The sequence below is a fragment of the Xylocopa sonorina genome, chromosome 9, assembly GCF_050948175.1.
Source record: "Xylocopa sonorina isolate GNS202 chromosome 9, iyXylSono1_principal, whole genome shotgun sequence".
Classification (NCBI taxonomy): Eukaryota; Metazoa; Arthropoda; class Insecta; order Hymenoptera; family Apidae; genus Xylocopa; species Xylocopa sonorina.
In genome coordinates, this window is record NC_135201.1 from 8,840,401 (window position 1) to 8,854,469 (window position 14,069).

The 14,069-nt window shown below is 38.2% G+C and overlaps 2 protein-coding genes across 10 annotated transcripts; one reads left to right on the forward strand and one right to left on the reverse strand.

Annotated features, from left to right (window-relative positions):
* Positions 1 to 543: 543 nt before the first annotated feature.
* Positions 544 to 4,035, forward strand: LOC143426800 (protein FAM114A2). 3 transcript variants are annotated; one of them, XM_076900448.1, is made up of 5 exons: positions 544 to 616; positions 1,277 to 2,516; positions 2,600 to 3,195; positions 3,309 to 3,626; positions 3,706 to 4,035. In XM_076900448.1, the coding sequence occupies exons 2-5, from the start codon at positions 1,460 to 1,462 to the stop codon at positions 3,778 to 3,780; spliced, it is 2,046 nt and encodes a 681-aa protein (XP_076756563.1). In that variant the 5' UTR covers positions 544 to 616; positions 1,277 to 1,459; the 3' UTR covers positions 3,781 to 4,035. The 3 variants fall into 3 exon arrangements, with proteins under 3 accessions (XP_076756563.1, XP_076756564.1, XP_076756562.1); XM_076900449.1 differs by lacking the exon at positions 544 to 616 and adding an exon at positions 642 to 661; XM_076900447.1 differs by lacking the exon at positions 544 to 616 and having other exon boundaries at positions 1,202 to 2,516.
* Positions 4,036 to 4,414: 379 nt separating this feature from the next.
* Positions 4,415 to 7,335, reverse strand: Nup58 (nuclear pore complex protein Nup58). 7 transcript variants are annotated; one of them, XM_076900660.1, is made up of 9 exons: positions 7,239 to 7,335; positions 6,809 to 7,158; positions 6,519 to 6,723; positions 6,056 to 6,429; positions 5,763 to 5,987; positions 5,597 to 5,671; positions 5,454 to 5,476; positions 5,252 to 5,284; positions 4,415 to 4,603 (listed from the first exon to the last, which is right to left on the reverse strand). In XM_076900660.1, exons 1-7 carry the CDS (start codon positions 7,301 to 7,303, stop codon positions 5,460 to 5,462), a joined length of 1,311 nt encoding a protein of 436 aa, XP_076756775.1. In that variant the 5' UTR covers positions 7,304 to 7,335; the 3' UTR covers positions 4,415 to 4,603; positions 5,252 to 5,284; positions 5,454 to 5,459. The 7 variants fall into 7 exon arrangements, with proteins under 7 accessions (XP_076756775.1, XP_076756779.1, XP_076756778.1 ...); XM_076900664.1 differs by lacking the exon at positions 5,454 to 5,476 and having other exon boundaries at positions 5,597 to 5,644; XM_076900663.1 differs by lacking the exon at positions 5,252 to 5,284 and having other exon boundaries at positions 5,597 to 5,644.
* Positions 7,336 to 14,069: the final 6,734 nt, after the last annotated feature.

Here is a 14,069-nt window from a genome sequence, read left to right on the forward strand (position 1 = left end):
ACGGCGACGTTCCCACGAATAAATGTCAGAATTCGCAGCCAACCCCGCTTTTACTTACACGGCCAGAGGCGCACTGACTGTTACGGTTACCGCGAGACACTTTGCTCTCGTTCATGGATCGAACTGAACATGGCTCCTCCGCAAACGATCGTACGTACACTCTGTCAAGTCCAACTCGCAACGAGTGCCAAGAATACGCGCAAACTACTCTTTCGTTTCGACGGATACTACAACCTCGCGCCAACTACAAGCATGTCGAGTGTTTGAAACATGCCACTGGACGTTCATACCGTGTGCGCTTGGCAATGCCTCTCGCTCGCTCTCTCCTCCAGATCGCCTGAACGCGTCCTGCTCGCCTCATCCCCACCACGACAAACCTCTCTCTCCTTCCTTCTCTCTCTTTACCGCGAATCGCCCCCCACCACTCCCCTACCCGAGAGCTCTCGTGTCTCTGACCGCTATGCACGAACGACGACGGGAACAGACGAACGCGCGATGCCCTTTCCACTGTTTCGCATATTTCCCGTTACGTTGCATCGACGGCGCCACCGTACGACTTCTAAACGCAGGTGCACCCAACACCGTTCAACATCCGGGACGAATGAATAAACTGCTGGTAATCCGTCGGCGCCCCTTCGAGAATGTCTCATAAGCCGCTGTGGTATTCGCGCGTATATTGCTTCCTCTTTCTCCTTTTTCCATTTTTTTCTCCCTTTTCTTTCCGCTCCTTTTAGTTTCTTTCTCCTCTCGTTGTTATTCCCTCTGACACCGTAGCTTCCAAATGTTGTCGAGATTCGATCGAGCGATTTATTCTTCTACTAAAATCTCGTTTACCGTTGCTCGAGTCGATGATTAACTCGATTTGCATGGAATTACCTGCGACAATGATCGATATTAATATTGTACACTTTTCACGTTACAGATAACAATGTAATTTGTATTCTACTGTTCTCTAAATAGTTTGTCAATATATGAAAATTTAAGTTTTCGCTTAGATCTCTCGTGTTCATTTTAACGTAACGTTAAATGTATATTAGATACGAATGTAGATAGTTGATTCGTAAAATCTACGCATATGCCGTTCAGAATTTTTATTACCGTATCCTATCGATCGCTGTATCGGTAACGAACGAGAGAAAAAAATGTTCCGTTAAACATTTCTCGAATCCGTTGATCATCGAAACGGATAAGAATTTTAGGAAACTTTGTGAACCGTTCGCTACCCGATGGGACACGTGAACGTGTGTACAATTCTGAACGCACACGTATGGCGCAGGTACTATGCAGACGTATGCTCGAGTGTTCTCCGGATGCGGTAAACTTTCGCCAGAATTCCGTACGTAAAAACCGAATATATGACCCTGTAACGTGAATCGATTGTATGTTGAGGATTTTATAGAGTCCCCGCAAATTTGTTTGCCCAGAGGGAATAGTTTGTTAAGTGTTGGACGAAGTCAACATGGCAACGTCCGAGAGCGACGACTTCGAGAGCGCTGACGAGGAGATGAACCATGAGATGTCAACGAGGCGAAATTATCAAACGCAACAATGGAAATCGCCGACCACGATAGACTCGGAATCCGATGACGACATGGAATACGTCCCACGGCAGCCGCATGCGAACGTAATTTTCAGCAGACGGCCAGAAAAGTATCGGCCGCTGACAAATATAGCTGTTGACGAGAGCAAGCCTGATAATGATATCAGCGTTAAAGACACAAATAATTGCGAGAAGAACGAGCAGCCGATTATCAATGTTGACAGAACTTGTGAGAAAGTTCACGAGGATGTAACCGCTCGCAGTTTAGAAAAAGCCAAGTGTACGCAGATAAACACGGATACTATGAATTTTGACTTGAAAGATAACAGTAAAGAGACGAGGTTAGATAACAGTGAAATAAAAGAGGATGATAGTACGGAATTGCAATCTGAAACGGTGGTTAATCCTAACGAGAAAGGAAGGGCTTGTAGACGACAAAATCTGGGTGCAAAGAAATTGGGCACTAAGATTACGTCGAGTAGTAATTCTATGGTCGATACGGATGACGCAACAAAACGCATTACTGAGACAGATATATTAACAAGGAGTATAGAGGATGATATTCTGTTTAACGAGCTGTCCATAAAAGATGAAATAACTGAATCCGAGATGCCGGAGGAGATGAAATCGGATAAAACATTTAAAGAAGTATTCGGGGAGGTATTCGAGGAAGGATTTGGAGATGACATTAAATTGGAAGAACTTATCCAAAGTCCATCGGAGGAATTGTCGGAAGACAGATTGCAACCGATGTTAGAAAAATCATTAGTCAGCGAAGAAGCTGAGAATCCTTTAATGGGTTGGGGTTGGGCTAACTGGGGTGTAACTTCATTAATTAACACAGCTAGCGTTGGAGTTTCTACGCTGACCAGCCACGTGTCGCATGGATTAACGCTTTTAGAGGAATCCATAGTTGCGTCCGATGAACCAAAGTCTATCACAAATGAAGAAGAGAAGGAAGATCGTACAGTCGATGGTATTACATCGCTTTGTTGATAATATAATTGTAGTTAAATTATGAATTTGTTGAACTTTTCATTTAATGAAACCAATTTTCAGATTACAAAGCGGAACAGCCTAAAGAACAGTCTTCATTTGGGTTTGGAAATCTGATATCGGGTGTATCATCGATAACGAAACTAGTTGAGTCAACCAGTAGTAAAGTTATGAGCGGTGGATTGGATACGTTAGAAGCGATTGGTAAGAAAACGATGGAAGTGTTACAAGAGGGAGATCCAGGGTTAAAGAAGAAGCGTGCTTTCTTTATAAACGAAACAGACAAGCCGAATTTGTCTCAGATACTTCGGGAAGCTAAAGAGAAAGCAGAAAGTAACGAGAAAACGATTGAAGCGAGGCAGAAAATGAGAAAAGTACACTTTGAGAGCCTTTTCGATGATTATCAAGGGCTCGTTCATTTAGAAGCATTAGAGATGCTATCGAAACAGAGTGATATCAAAATACAACAGCATTTAAGTAGTCTAGATGCAAATGAACTATACTGTGTTCAAAAGATGTTGGAAGAAGTCAAAGAATTGTGTGAGTTGAATGAAGAGGACGAAAGTGAGGATGAGTCGGAGGAGAAAGATTTAAAATTTAAATTGCAAGAGGCTTGCAGCGACCTTGGGATTAATATTACGTATGAAAAATTATATGATGTAAGTAGTTGTACTGTTTATACGTACTTGGACTTATTCGTATTATTTTATACTTATTCGCGTTACCTAGAAACATATTGAATATATTATATTAAATTCAATATTGATTATAGATTTGTGAAAATTCTAAAACCTATACTACACCACCTGTGACACAAACTGATGAAGAAATATTTGAGCACGTTATTTCTCTTCTGGCACAATTTACGGCATTTTCTGTAGAAAGGTTTCATAAAACTGCTGAACTGCTTCTAATCAAAGAACATCGAAGTACTGTTAACGAGACCGACTCGTTAGTTCAGTTAACAAATATTTTGTCTAAAGAAATTGGAACACTAGCCAACACTTACTGTAGTATTTTAAATAAATTTGTTGAAACTTCAGAGAAACCCGATAATATTAAAGCTAATATAACAACAGTATTTCTGGAGGTAAGAGTACATTAATAATACATTTGCCCAACCATCTTTTTCGTAATTGATATGTATATGAAATGTTTCTCCTAAATAGGCCTCTAACGCAAGTTCTTACATCCAAGATGCTTTTAAACTGTTGATCCCTATCATACAAGTTGGTGCTATATAACGGTTAACAATTTTTTACTATACGAATAAATGATTATAGATATATGCGAAGCTGCAGCCTGTAATATTATACATATTGTAAAAAACATAAATGATTTATTGAAGATGATTAGTCGAGCTAACTTTTCTAATATATACTAAAAATAAGAAAAGTTTCGAATGTTATAAATAAAGAATTATAATGATAAGAGATGCATATAAGTAACGATTTTTATACCCTAAGTTTATAACAATAAAAATAAAAAATGACTACAAATATTGTATCGAATCGATGATATAAATATAGAATACAAAATGAAAAATCATAGATTTGGTTTTCTTTTAGAAAGTATGCATAACGACAGTAATAATATCTAGTTAGAGGAATGATGATATGGTTAATATATGTATATGCATGTCCAAGTATCGTTGCGGTATGTACCCATGCATGTGACAAATTTATTTACCTATAAATCGTTGTGTAAAAAAATAGCATACGCGTATCTTGTTAAACAAAAGTAAAGTAATAATGGTGAATAAGAATACTAACATTATACGTTGTATAGTAGAAAATATGAAGTGTAACCAGATGAATTCAATTCGTATAACCGAATATTAAGTACAATTCATCAATATGAGAATAAATGTAGACACGATTTAATGTTTCCCTCTTTTATTGCCAATAGGAGGTTTCTGAAGTTGAAAACTCGAATTCGATTCACTCGTTGGCAACGGTGCGGTAAGATTTGACGGGGTATTAAAAGTCAAACTTGCGGTCGGCGGTTTCAACGATGAACCTAGAGTAATATTAGTAGCAGACGGTGTTGGTATTGTATTTCCCCAAACTGTAACACAACATACGTACCAAGTTATTTTGAATCCACTTTTCCCTTCCTTTCTAAATTAATTTGCGCAACACAGTAACTAGAAGCTGTGTAAATTCCAATAGACCAAATTGTCGTGGGAAAATAACACGTCGACGATACCGATGTTACCATAAAGTTAAAGAACGTACTGTTTAAAAGAAGACAACTAACGTCCAATTGTATAATCTATGAATTATTGTCATACGTAACATCATTGCACACGAGCTAGAAAGTTGTGATCCGCAAAGAGTATGAACCAAGTCACTTTGCATATCATCCTTTCCAGCTCGGCACGGTACACTTAACTCTGGTTATTCTAACATTAAGTACACGCTTTAGTCAATGCGAGCGTTTTAATAAAACCACCAAGAAGCAGAAGCAATCAAAGCACATGTAAAATACAACAGCCATCCCTCGATAAGCGCAGACTCCGATATCCTTTCATACGTTACAACATTCTTGAGTGCAAACTAAAGAAAAAGAATGAGAATTATGTATTTAACTGTTATGATAAAATTAAATGTTTTCGGCGGCGTGTTGGTAAAAATAAGTGTTAAGTATGCAAGCTCTGGCATCCCATCCCATTTTCGACAACACGAAAAGAAATTGAAGAAAAAAATTGAGTACCTTATAAACTAAAATAGATGCCTTACTCTTTTCCTGGAAATGTAAAATCAGTATCAAGTCAGAAACGAAAACAAAATATGAATCAAACGTATGTACAAAATAAGTAGCTGCGACGGTTTCACTATTGATAAATACATATTGTGAAATCTACGGTATTTAGTAGAAAAAAAAAAGAAAGGGCGTTATATGTTAGTAAATCTACCTCATACTAAATCCACGCAAGACCTGAGGGAGATGTTTACGGGACAGTTGAAACAACGAGAATACGTTGTTCTTAGGGAATTTCTTTTCAACAGAAAAGTGTATATATTAACATTATTTAATTCGCATGAGAATTTCATTTACCTAATGGATTTCGTGTCTCGTAACTTCCCGGCCTGTTCGAGCTTAACGCTGTTGACGAAAGAAAACTTTTATTCCCTGTACAAATAAATTGTATACGATATATATATACATATATTAATGCTAAATAGAACGATCGGTGATAAAAATCTGGAAGATAATAAATCACCTGGACTAAACGGAGTTGGACCACTTGTCAGCTTCCCGATGCTACTTCGAGACGTTTTCCCATCCACTTTGATATCTTCGAAGATATTTGTATTGTCTTTTAGAACATATTTCCTAAAATTTAAATACTGCTCCTTCTGTTGCTGCACCTTCGAATGTACACCTTGCAATTTACCAGCGACAGCGATAAGAGACTCGTGAAGTTTGCTCATTGCCAGTGTTAATTCTAAAAGTATAGTACAATCTCGTCAGATATTATTTTACCCGTATGCTAATCTATCGACGTTAAATTACCTTGCGGCGTTAAAGTCTTCGGGGTCATCATTGTTTGTATGTGCTTCTCTGTCGTTTCGATTTGAGATCTAAACAACATTAAATCGTGTTCAAAGCTGTCGGCTAATTCCATGAAGAATAATAACGGTGCATTATTCTCGTATTGTAATCCAGCTGGAGTATCGTGTGTCCTTTGAGCTACTTCGGCATTTTGTAGCGCCTTCGCTGTATCCTGTTTTAACTTATCGGTAGCGGAACGATCCCTTTGGACGGATCCAACTAATGTTGTTAAAAGTTCCATCAACGATGCCGTATCCTCAGCACATCGATTTAATGGTCTAGCAGATCCTCTTGCTATATCCGAAGACAATACCTTTTGCTCTTTCACAAATTCCCTGTATAAAAAGGGCATACATTAAACAGCTTACCGCGATATACCATTTAATACCACAACGAGTAACTTTCTGCTGTAATGCAATCGTACTTGAATTTATCTACTGTCTGTAATAATTCTGGTGGCCAAACGTTTTCCTTCGCAGCACCGGAGTTAATATTTCCCTGCGAAAGACCTTTGTTACTTAGAGATACGTCCAATCCGCCTAGTCCTTTATTCGTAGCAGTTGTGGTGGCAATAGTAGTGCTAGTAACTGACTTTGTTCCCAATAAACCACCACCGCTAAACAGTGATGCTGAAAATGCAAAGTATCGAATGGAATGAAGTCGTAAAACTGAACAGTAATAGTTGTTATATCTAAATACAAAGCATTATTATACTTGTGGTAGTCGGAGCACCAAAGCTAACATTTCCCGTTGTAGATGTAGCAGCTGGAGTACCAAACGTCAAAGCGTTACTTGCCGCTGGTGTACCGAAGCTAAGATTACCGAATAATGGCGCAGAAGTGGTCGGAGTCGCGAACAAGCTACTCGCAGACGTTGTAGCAGCTGTATTTGAACCTAAAAGTAAACCGCTCTGCTGCGTCGATGCCAGGGTCGCCGGTGTGCTATTGAATCCGAAACTAAGACCAGTTGTTATCGCTGGTGTCGAAGAAGTTCCAAAGGATAATGTCGATTGTGGAGCATTCGCTCCAAACGGTGTACTGGTTAGGTTAAAACCTGTCGAGGGTCTAAAACATAAATGTTGTAAATCTTTATATACATAATCGTGCCAAAATAAACATAATTCATTATTAAAACTCGAATTTACTTTTGTCCAAACCCGAAACCTGTGCTGGTTGAAGTTGTGGGTGTTCCAAAAGTGAATGTTGACATCTTTTCAACATACACTTAATAATAATACAAATGACACAACTAACGTGTTGCTTTTTAAATATTAATCTAACTTTCTGCACAAGTGTACGTCGCGAACTCACTGCGTGTCAAATTATGGGTTTATTCGTTTAAATTAACCATTGACTCCGTTTCATTTCGTAAAGTTCTATTTTGGTACGCGTGGTGCCATCTTCAAGTGAACATCAAAACGTAATACAGTTTCAGCGTTTCTCTGAAAGATGACGCTAGTAGTTTTCAGTAGTTTACTTCGCTGTCGATAACGCTGAGCGACCAGTTTGAGCACTTTTCGCAGAGATGGCGCCACGAGTTCCAGAGTAGAGTCGGTAACATCTATCTCACTCTTTCTTATAGCTTTCTTATATTTCTTTCTCTCTCTTACCCCTAAAGCGGGAGATATAATTCATCTAACCCTTTCTATTCAATGAAAATTAACGAATTTCTTTATTTAATCAACAGTACTCGAAAATTATGTAATTAAGATGGGAGAGAGAGGCAGAGGGAAGGAAAGAGAAGTGAAAACGAAGTTGGGAAGTCAATAGGTGAGTAATATAGAGGGTAATTCACTATTCTTATGACAAATTTTTACAGCTGATACTACACCTGAAAAGGAAGAAAAAAGTTCATATAAAAATGAAGTGAGTCGCAAGTAACTTAAATGTAATACGTAGTCCTTAGCATGATATCGTTTTCGAGAAATGAATTAATCTCTCGAAAACGTTACCAAGTACCCAGGTCCACCAACGAGGAGGTGACTACGCAAGGACCCATCCCTATGTCCCTAATCCCATCCACCCTCCATTACATCTGCGCGTTCTCGTTACAGAAGGTACCGAGAACTGACTCTACTCTAATAATTCAATCGCGGAATCCATAATACATTCTCCTAACATAGATGTTAGAGACTGCAGTATGGACTTTGAGGTACGAGGATAACGAGAAATGCCATTATCTTACCAGAAGTGAAATTTTTAAAGTGAATCTACTGACACTTTAGCAAAATTAAAGTGTTCTACGGTACGATATTTAAGGCAATGATATTTAGTAAAAATGGAAACAAAATTAAGTTAAGTTAAAGTTAAAAATCGAAACTAATTTCAACTAAGAATTGAGATAAAGTTCGCGACGCGATCAAAACGAACAAGTAGCGAATAAAGCTGCGTTAGATTCTCGCGAGAGCATTCTAACCCGATGGTTCAACACTACTAGGCGAACCATACCCGACGCGAATCGCGAACAAGCTTATGTCACGTCTTACAACGAAACAGTCGATACCACGCTCTCCCCAATGGTGAATGCGGGTACCATCAAGAATTCAGCGAGGCTTAGCAGTAGGACGCATTGCCCACCGACGAGAACGAACTTCGTAGACCGCCCCAAGTCGTCTTACAGCAGGTCCGAAGACCCCAGCGACACGGGGTAGGAGCTACTCGGAACGAACCGCGATGAGCGCGTCCAATGTGCTAAGCCTATACCCAAGTCGAGTACCCAACGGGCGTACCAATCGACAAGGGCTGCGAAATCTCAATGGGCTCCGAAAACCACATCAGTTTGATTGAGCATCGACTATTTCGCTGCGTGACAATGGAAGATGGAATTTCGAGCGGATAGAAAAGAAAAGAAAAGCTACGTGAAGCGATTTCACGCAGTAGAAACTTAGAATGCTCAAGGGAGAATGTAACGCGTGTTTATCGGTACTGACTACACGCGATTACAGCAATGGCTGTTTCTCACTTCGGGTAAGAGAATGGATTTCTTTACAATTTTGTTACAATTCAGTTAGAATTAAGTTACTTAGATCTAAGGGCTTATAATTAAGGACGCAAGTGTTCCATGGCCATCCAAGGGTTGTCCAGCTGTGGTCCAACGTCGAACGTAGAAATGGAGATGAAAAAGGAACGAAATGAATTTTTGACCATCAAAAATAACGAGAACAACAGAAATTTTAAGATTCTCCTAATAACTTGCCTTGATTATAATTTCAGACAATCTGTTCTCGTGAAACAGTTGGAAAGAATGTTGGAAAACGTGGAACTCCAACGCTGTATTCACCGGAAATACCATTTTCTCATTTCAAAATATAAAGAGAATAGTGAGAGAATAGAGTTTTTGCCCATATAGAAACTTAGAAGTGAAGAAATTAAAATAAAGTTGAGATTAAATGGACTTCGAATTATCAAACAAACCTCCGTCGAGAACAAACACCATAGAAGGATAGAAATTATTACAGATCACGCAGAACCAATGGTATTTAGAAAAAAAATAATGAGAATAACACCCAATGAACTGATCAACGTCGACCATAACTAAGCTCGATTGAGATAAATCAAGGAAGTCAGGATAGAAGGGATTCAGGGTTACACAATTATAAAATTATAATATGTGAATGTACAAATATGTTCATTAAAATTAACTTAAACTATTTGCAGTCCAACTTAAATCTTCAAAGTCCTGAAAAGGACTTGAGAGATTTAAATTGTACTGCAAAAGACTCGATACTAAAAGTACCAGTGATTCAATTATTCTAATCTACTGCAAAATTAATGAAACAATAGTTGGATAATGAGATGAATAAATAAAATAATGAAAGTAAATCTATGAAATCTTTGTATAATACAAGAACAGAAGTTATAAATCGTAATCTTTTGACTGATTCTGGTACTTTTAGTATCGAGTTTACAACTGTACTTATGTCTACGTGCGTAGTCCTTAGCTTGGTACCGTTTTCGAGAGACCGGTCTCTGGAAAACGGTACCAAGGGCCCAGGTCCACCCCGTGGAGGTGACTACGCAGGGACCCACCAATTAAATTAAATTAGAAAAATGCCTTTAGATTCGATCGATATAATGTAACAGGTGGCATACAACAGCCAGTATAAACCAACAGTGGCAACATTCAGTTATTCACTTACCAGCCACCAGCCACAGTCACTGACCACCGTCCACAATCCTCAACTCAGCCACTGTCAGTCACCATCAGCCACTGTCAGTCACTACGAGTCACCACGATCAGTCAACTTCGTCCACTATGCGTTCTTGGCTCAGTCACAAGTCACCAGTGTCCCACTATCCTTAGCTCGTCCACCATTAGTCACTACCAGCCACCACAAGTCATCATAGTCAGTCACTACCGTCCACTATGCGTTCATGGCTCAGTCATAAGTCACCAGTGTTTCATTATCATTAGCTTGTCCACCATTGGTCACTATCAGCCACCACGAGTCATCACAGTCAGTCACTACCGTCCACTATGCGTCCTTGGCTTGGCCACCAGTCACCAGTGTTCCATTATCATTAGCTTGTCCACCATTGGTCACCATGGGCCACCATGAGTCACCAGTATTACATTATCATTAGCTTGTCCACCATTGGTCACTGTCAGCCACCACGGTCACTCACTACCGTCCACTACTCGTAACTCGGCCACAATCGGCCACTACGAGCCACTATGGTCAACCATCAGCCTCGCACCATGATCCTCACACCTCGATGTCGAAACGAGCAAAAGGTTCGAATCAGCTTAGTAGCCCCCTTATATACCCCCGCCGCCTTCACCCCCCACCTTCGCCGCTCCCCACTCTTTCGAAGGCTATGGCTGGACAAAATTAATTTTTATGCTATATTAGCCTCTAATTCATTGATTTTCGTATTTTTACTATAATTTTATGCTCTTAGATATTTCTTACAGTAGCGTATATAATTATTTAGAAATTTTTTAATAAAAATTTTACTTTTATAGAGTGATTTTCTGTTAGTCGTTGAATATTCTGATTAAAATTATGTCTTTCGACTTAGTCTTCGTTAAAATTGAATCGATATTGAATGTATTCAACCTAATTAATACAAAGCAATTAGATTTAAATAATTTTTATCCGATAGAACTGATGAATAGCAAATTACAATGAGTTTTGTTCTTTTTTCTTGTACGAATTGTATAGAAGTTCAATTAAAACACTAGCGTTACCTCTATTTAGCCCCAAGTATTGTACTAAAGATAAAAAATATGGATTTTTCTATTCTAATATTTAATTTACAATAATTGGCATACTTTTGATTGCTTTGAAAATTCCCGCGCGTTTACGCTCGCATGTTCACTTCTGTGTCGATAAAAATGTGCGACCAGTTTGAGCACTTTCCGTAGAGATGGCGCCACGTGTTTCACAAGTTCACTTCTGTGTCGATAAAAATGTGCGACCAGTTTGAGCACTTTTCGAAGAGATGGCGCCACTAGTATAAAAAATAAGTTTTATTATTGGCTGTGTGGTAACTGTACGTGAAAATAATATCAATGTAGTGGTTACCTATGCGCGCCTATTACGATATATATTTAAAAAGATTTTATGACTCTTTACTGCTTTGTTATCTAATGCGTAACATTTAAGAAATTAGGAGAAATTAGAGCTTCGATTGAAGTATAGAGGAAAGAATTCTTCGATGTTAAGTATAGAAATGCTTGGAAAATTGATATTTTTATACATAAATGGAATTTAATACTGAGTGAAGAATAATTTCTAAGTAATATTTCAATTTATTATTAAATGTACCTATACACTACTATATTATATAAATCAGGGGACAATATACAATGTCTTTATCGTTTGGTAAAGTAGTAAATGTCTCCTTTGTATGCACGCGACACATACAGAGTGTTCTAATAATTACACATTCCATCTATAGGAAACGGGGGATCAATTCAACGAAGTTTTGCCAAATCGGTACACAGACTATCACAAAGTTGATTGCTGGTTCGGGTATATTTCGTACATGGGCGTTTCTAAAATGATCACAGTCGCGTACGCTAAAAGAACGCGTCTAAAAACAGTTCCTTTCTACTCCGAGAAACGTTGCTTATCCCGTTCTTTCCTTCTGATCGTCCAGAAAAATTAGTCGAACTCGCTAACTCTGAATCGATTTTCTGTTTAACTTTAGATACTGTTTCACTGTTAAATATGCTTCTTGAACGTGTAAATAGTTTCAGTCTCATTTGAAACGAGAGAAAAAGAAGAGAAAAATGAAAAAGAAAAGGAAAGTGTTACATTTAATGCTTGTATACAGTTTAGAATACACCCGGTACGCAGTATCGTACGGAGTACGAGTTACTTAATAGTCGCAAGATGACACCGCAATATTATACTCTGTAATTACAAATACAATAAGATACAGTAGTTACTTTTTTCTTTCTTTTACCATTTTCTTCGCATATTAAGAATATATTCCTAGGTACTTTGCGATGGCGTGCGATCCTCCTCACCACCTGTCCACCCGATTCATAGAAATTTCATTGTATCGTATATTAAAACGTCGTCTTGCCGAACGAACGATAAATAATATTTAACGATTTACAAAAGATCCGTCTCTGCATCGAGTTATCGTACATACGATTCTTTCGACGATAAAACTTTTGCAAACTCGACGAATCGTTCTTCACCGTCGGAAGGAACTCGATGCGAATCAATTGACGAGATAACGAATTTCTTCTTTTTTTTTTCCTTTTTTTTTCTTTTAGTACGCTACGCACATCACCAGCATTTCTTTGACCCCGATATATTACTAATTCTGCTATATCGTAATCTTCTATTCCTTATCGTTTAATCGCTGTTCGAACGAAAACCGTGTAAGCATAGTACAGAAAAGAACTTGCGTGTACCACAAGCGGTGTATAAACTTCATCCAACTCCAGCCCTCCCTTATCGTAATAAATAATTCATTTTATGTACAAATTGAATTGTTCTCAGCTTCTTGCCCGTTCCATTCGAAACGCTCGGATCCACAAAGACAGTTTTCTAAAATACGAAAAAACACACTTGTTCGTCCGCCGTAGCGTTGTGCACACTTAGCCACGATCGCTGCTTTCAGAATAACTGCACCGCGAGACACTCTTTTCTTCTCACTTTTCTTATTTTTCTCTCGTTAAAAAACGGCAACAATTAAAAATCGGATAACGCGGAAATACCCCAAGTAAATAATCATTATTCTGATAGTAGCGTCGAAGCAACAGGTGTTATAGTCTAAAATTGGAGAAATATTATTTTTACAGTATAATTCTTTTTCTTTTTCTTCTTCTGTAATCGTACAATATTTAAAATAGAATATTTTTGTTCTTTTTTTTGTGTTTTTTTTTCGTTTGAGAAAAAGTACTATAATATCATCAGTGACAACGGAATGGGCCTCTATAAAACCATCGTGGATTAAATATCCGTTTACAGTTTCTTCTTTTTTTTTTTTCTTTTTCCTTCTTTTGTTCTTTCGCTTGTTCTTTGTTACGCTTTGGTATGGCACTAAGGATTACTCGAGATTTCCTTTAAATTCAGTGTTTATGCAGATGCAAGCTACGCTTTAAAGAGACGAAGGAGAAATAAACGGGGAGGAATTAGAATAATCGCGCATGATCCTCGTTTGGTAGCATTTGTGCACGTGCACCGTATGGGGCTTATCTTACAATTTTCGAACGATCGATACAATTCAATGAACGTTATTACAAGCATTTTCCCTGCATAGCAGTCGAATCTGTTGACTAAAATGAAAGTTAACGCGACAATTAAATTTATCAGCTATCGTTCTTTCTTTTTTACGTTTTCTTCTTTTTTCTTTTTATGTTCTACAAGAAAATGTACAACCGTAGAAAGATTTTATTTTGTTCTGTAAATCAAGGCCATTCGTTACAAAGTTTATTGCGACTAGCATATTTCCTATCCTTCCCAGTGTACCTAAAGCTTACATCAATTTCGAGCACCGTCTAAACGTAGAAT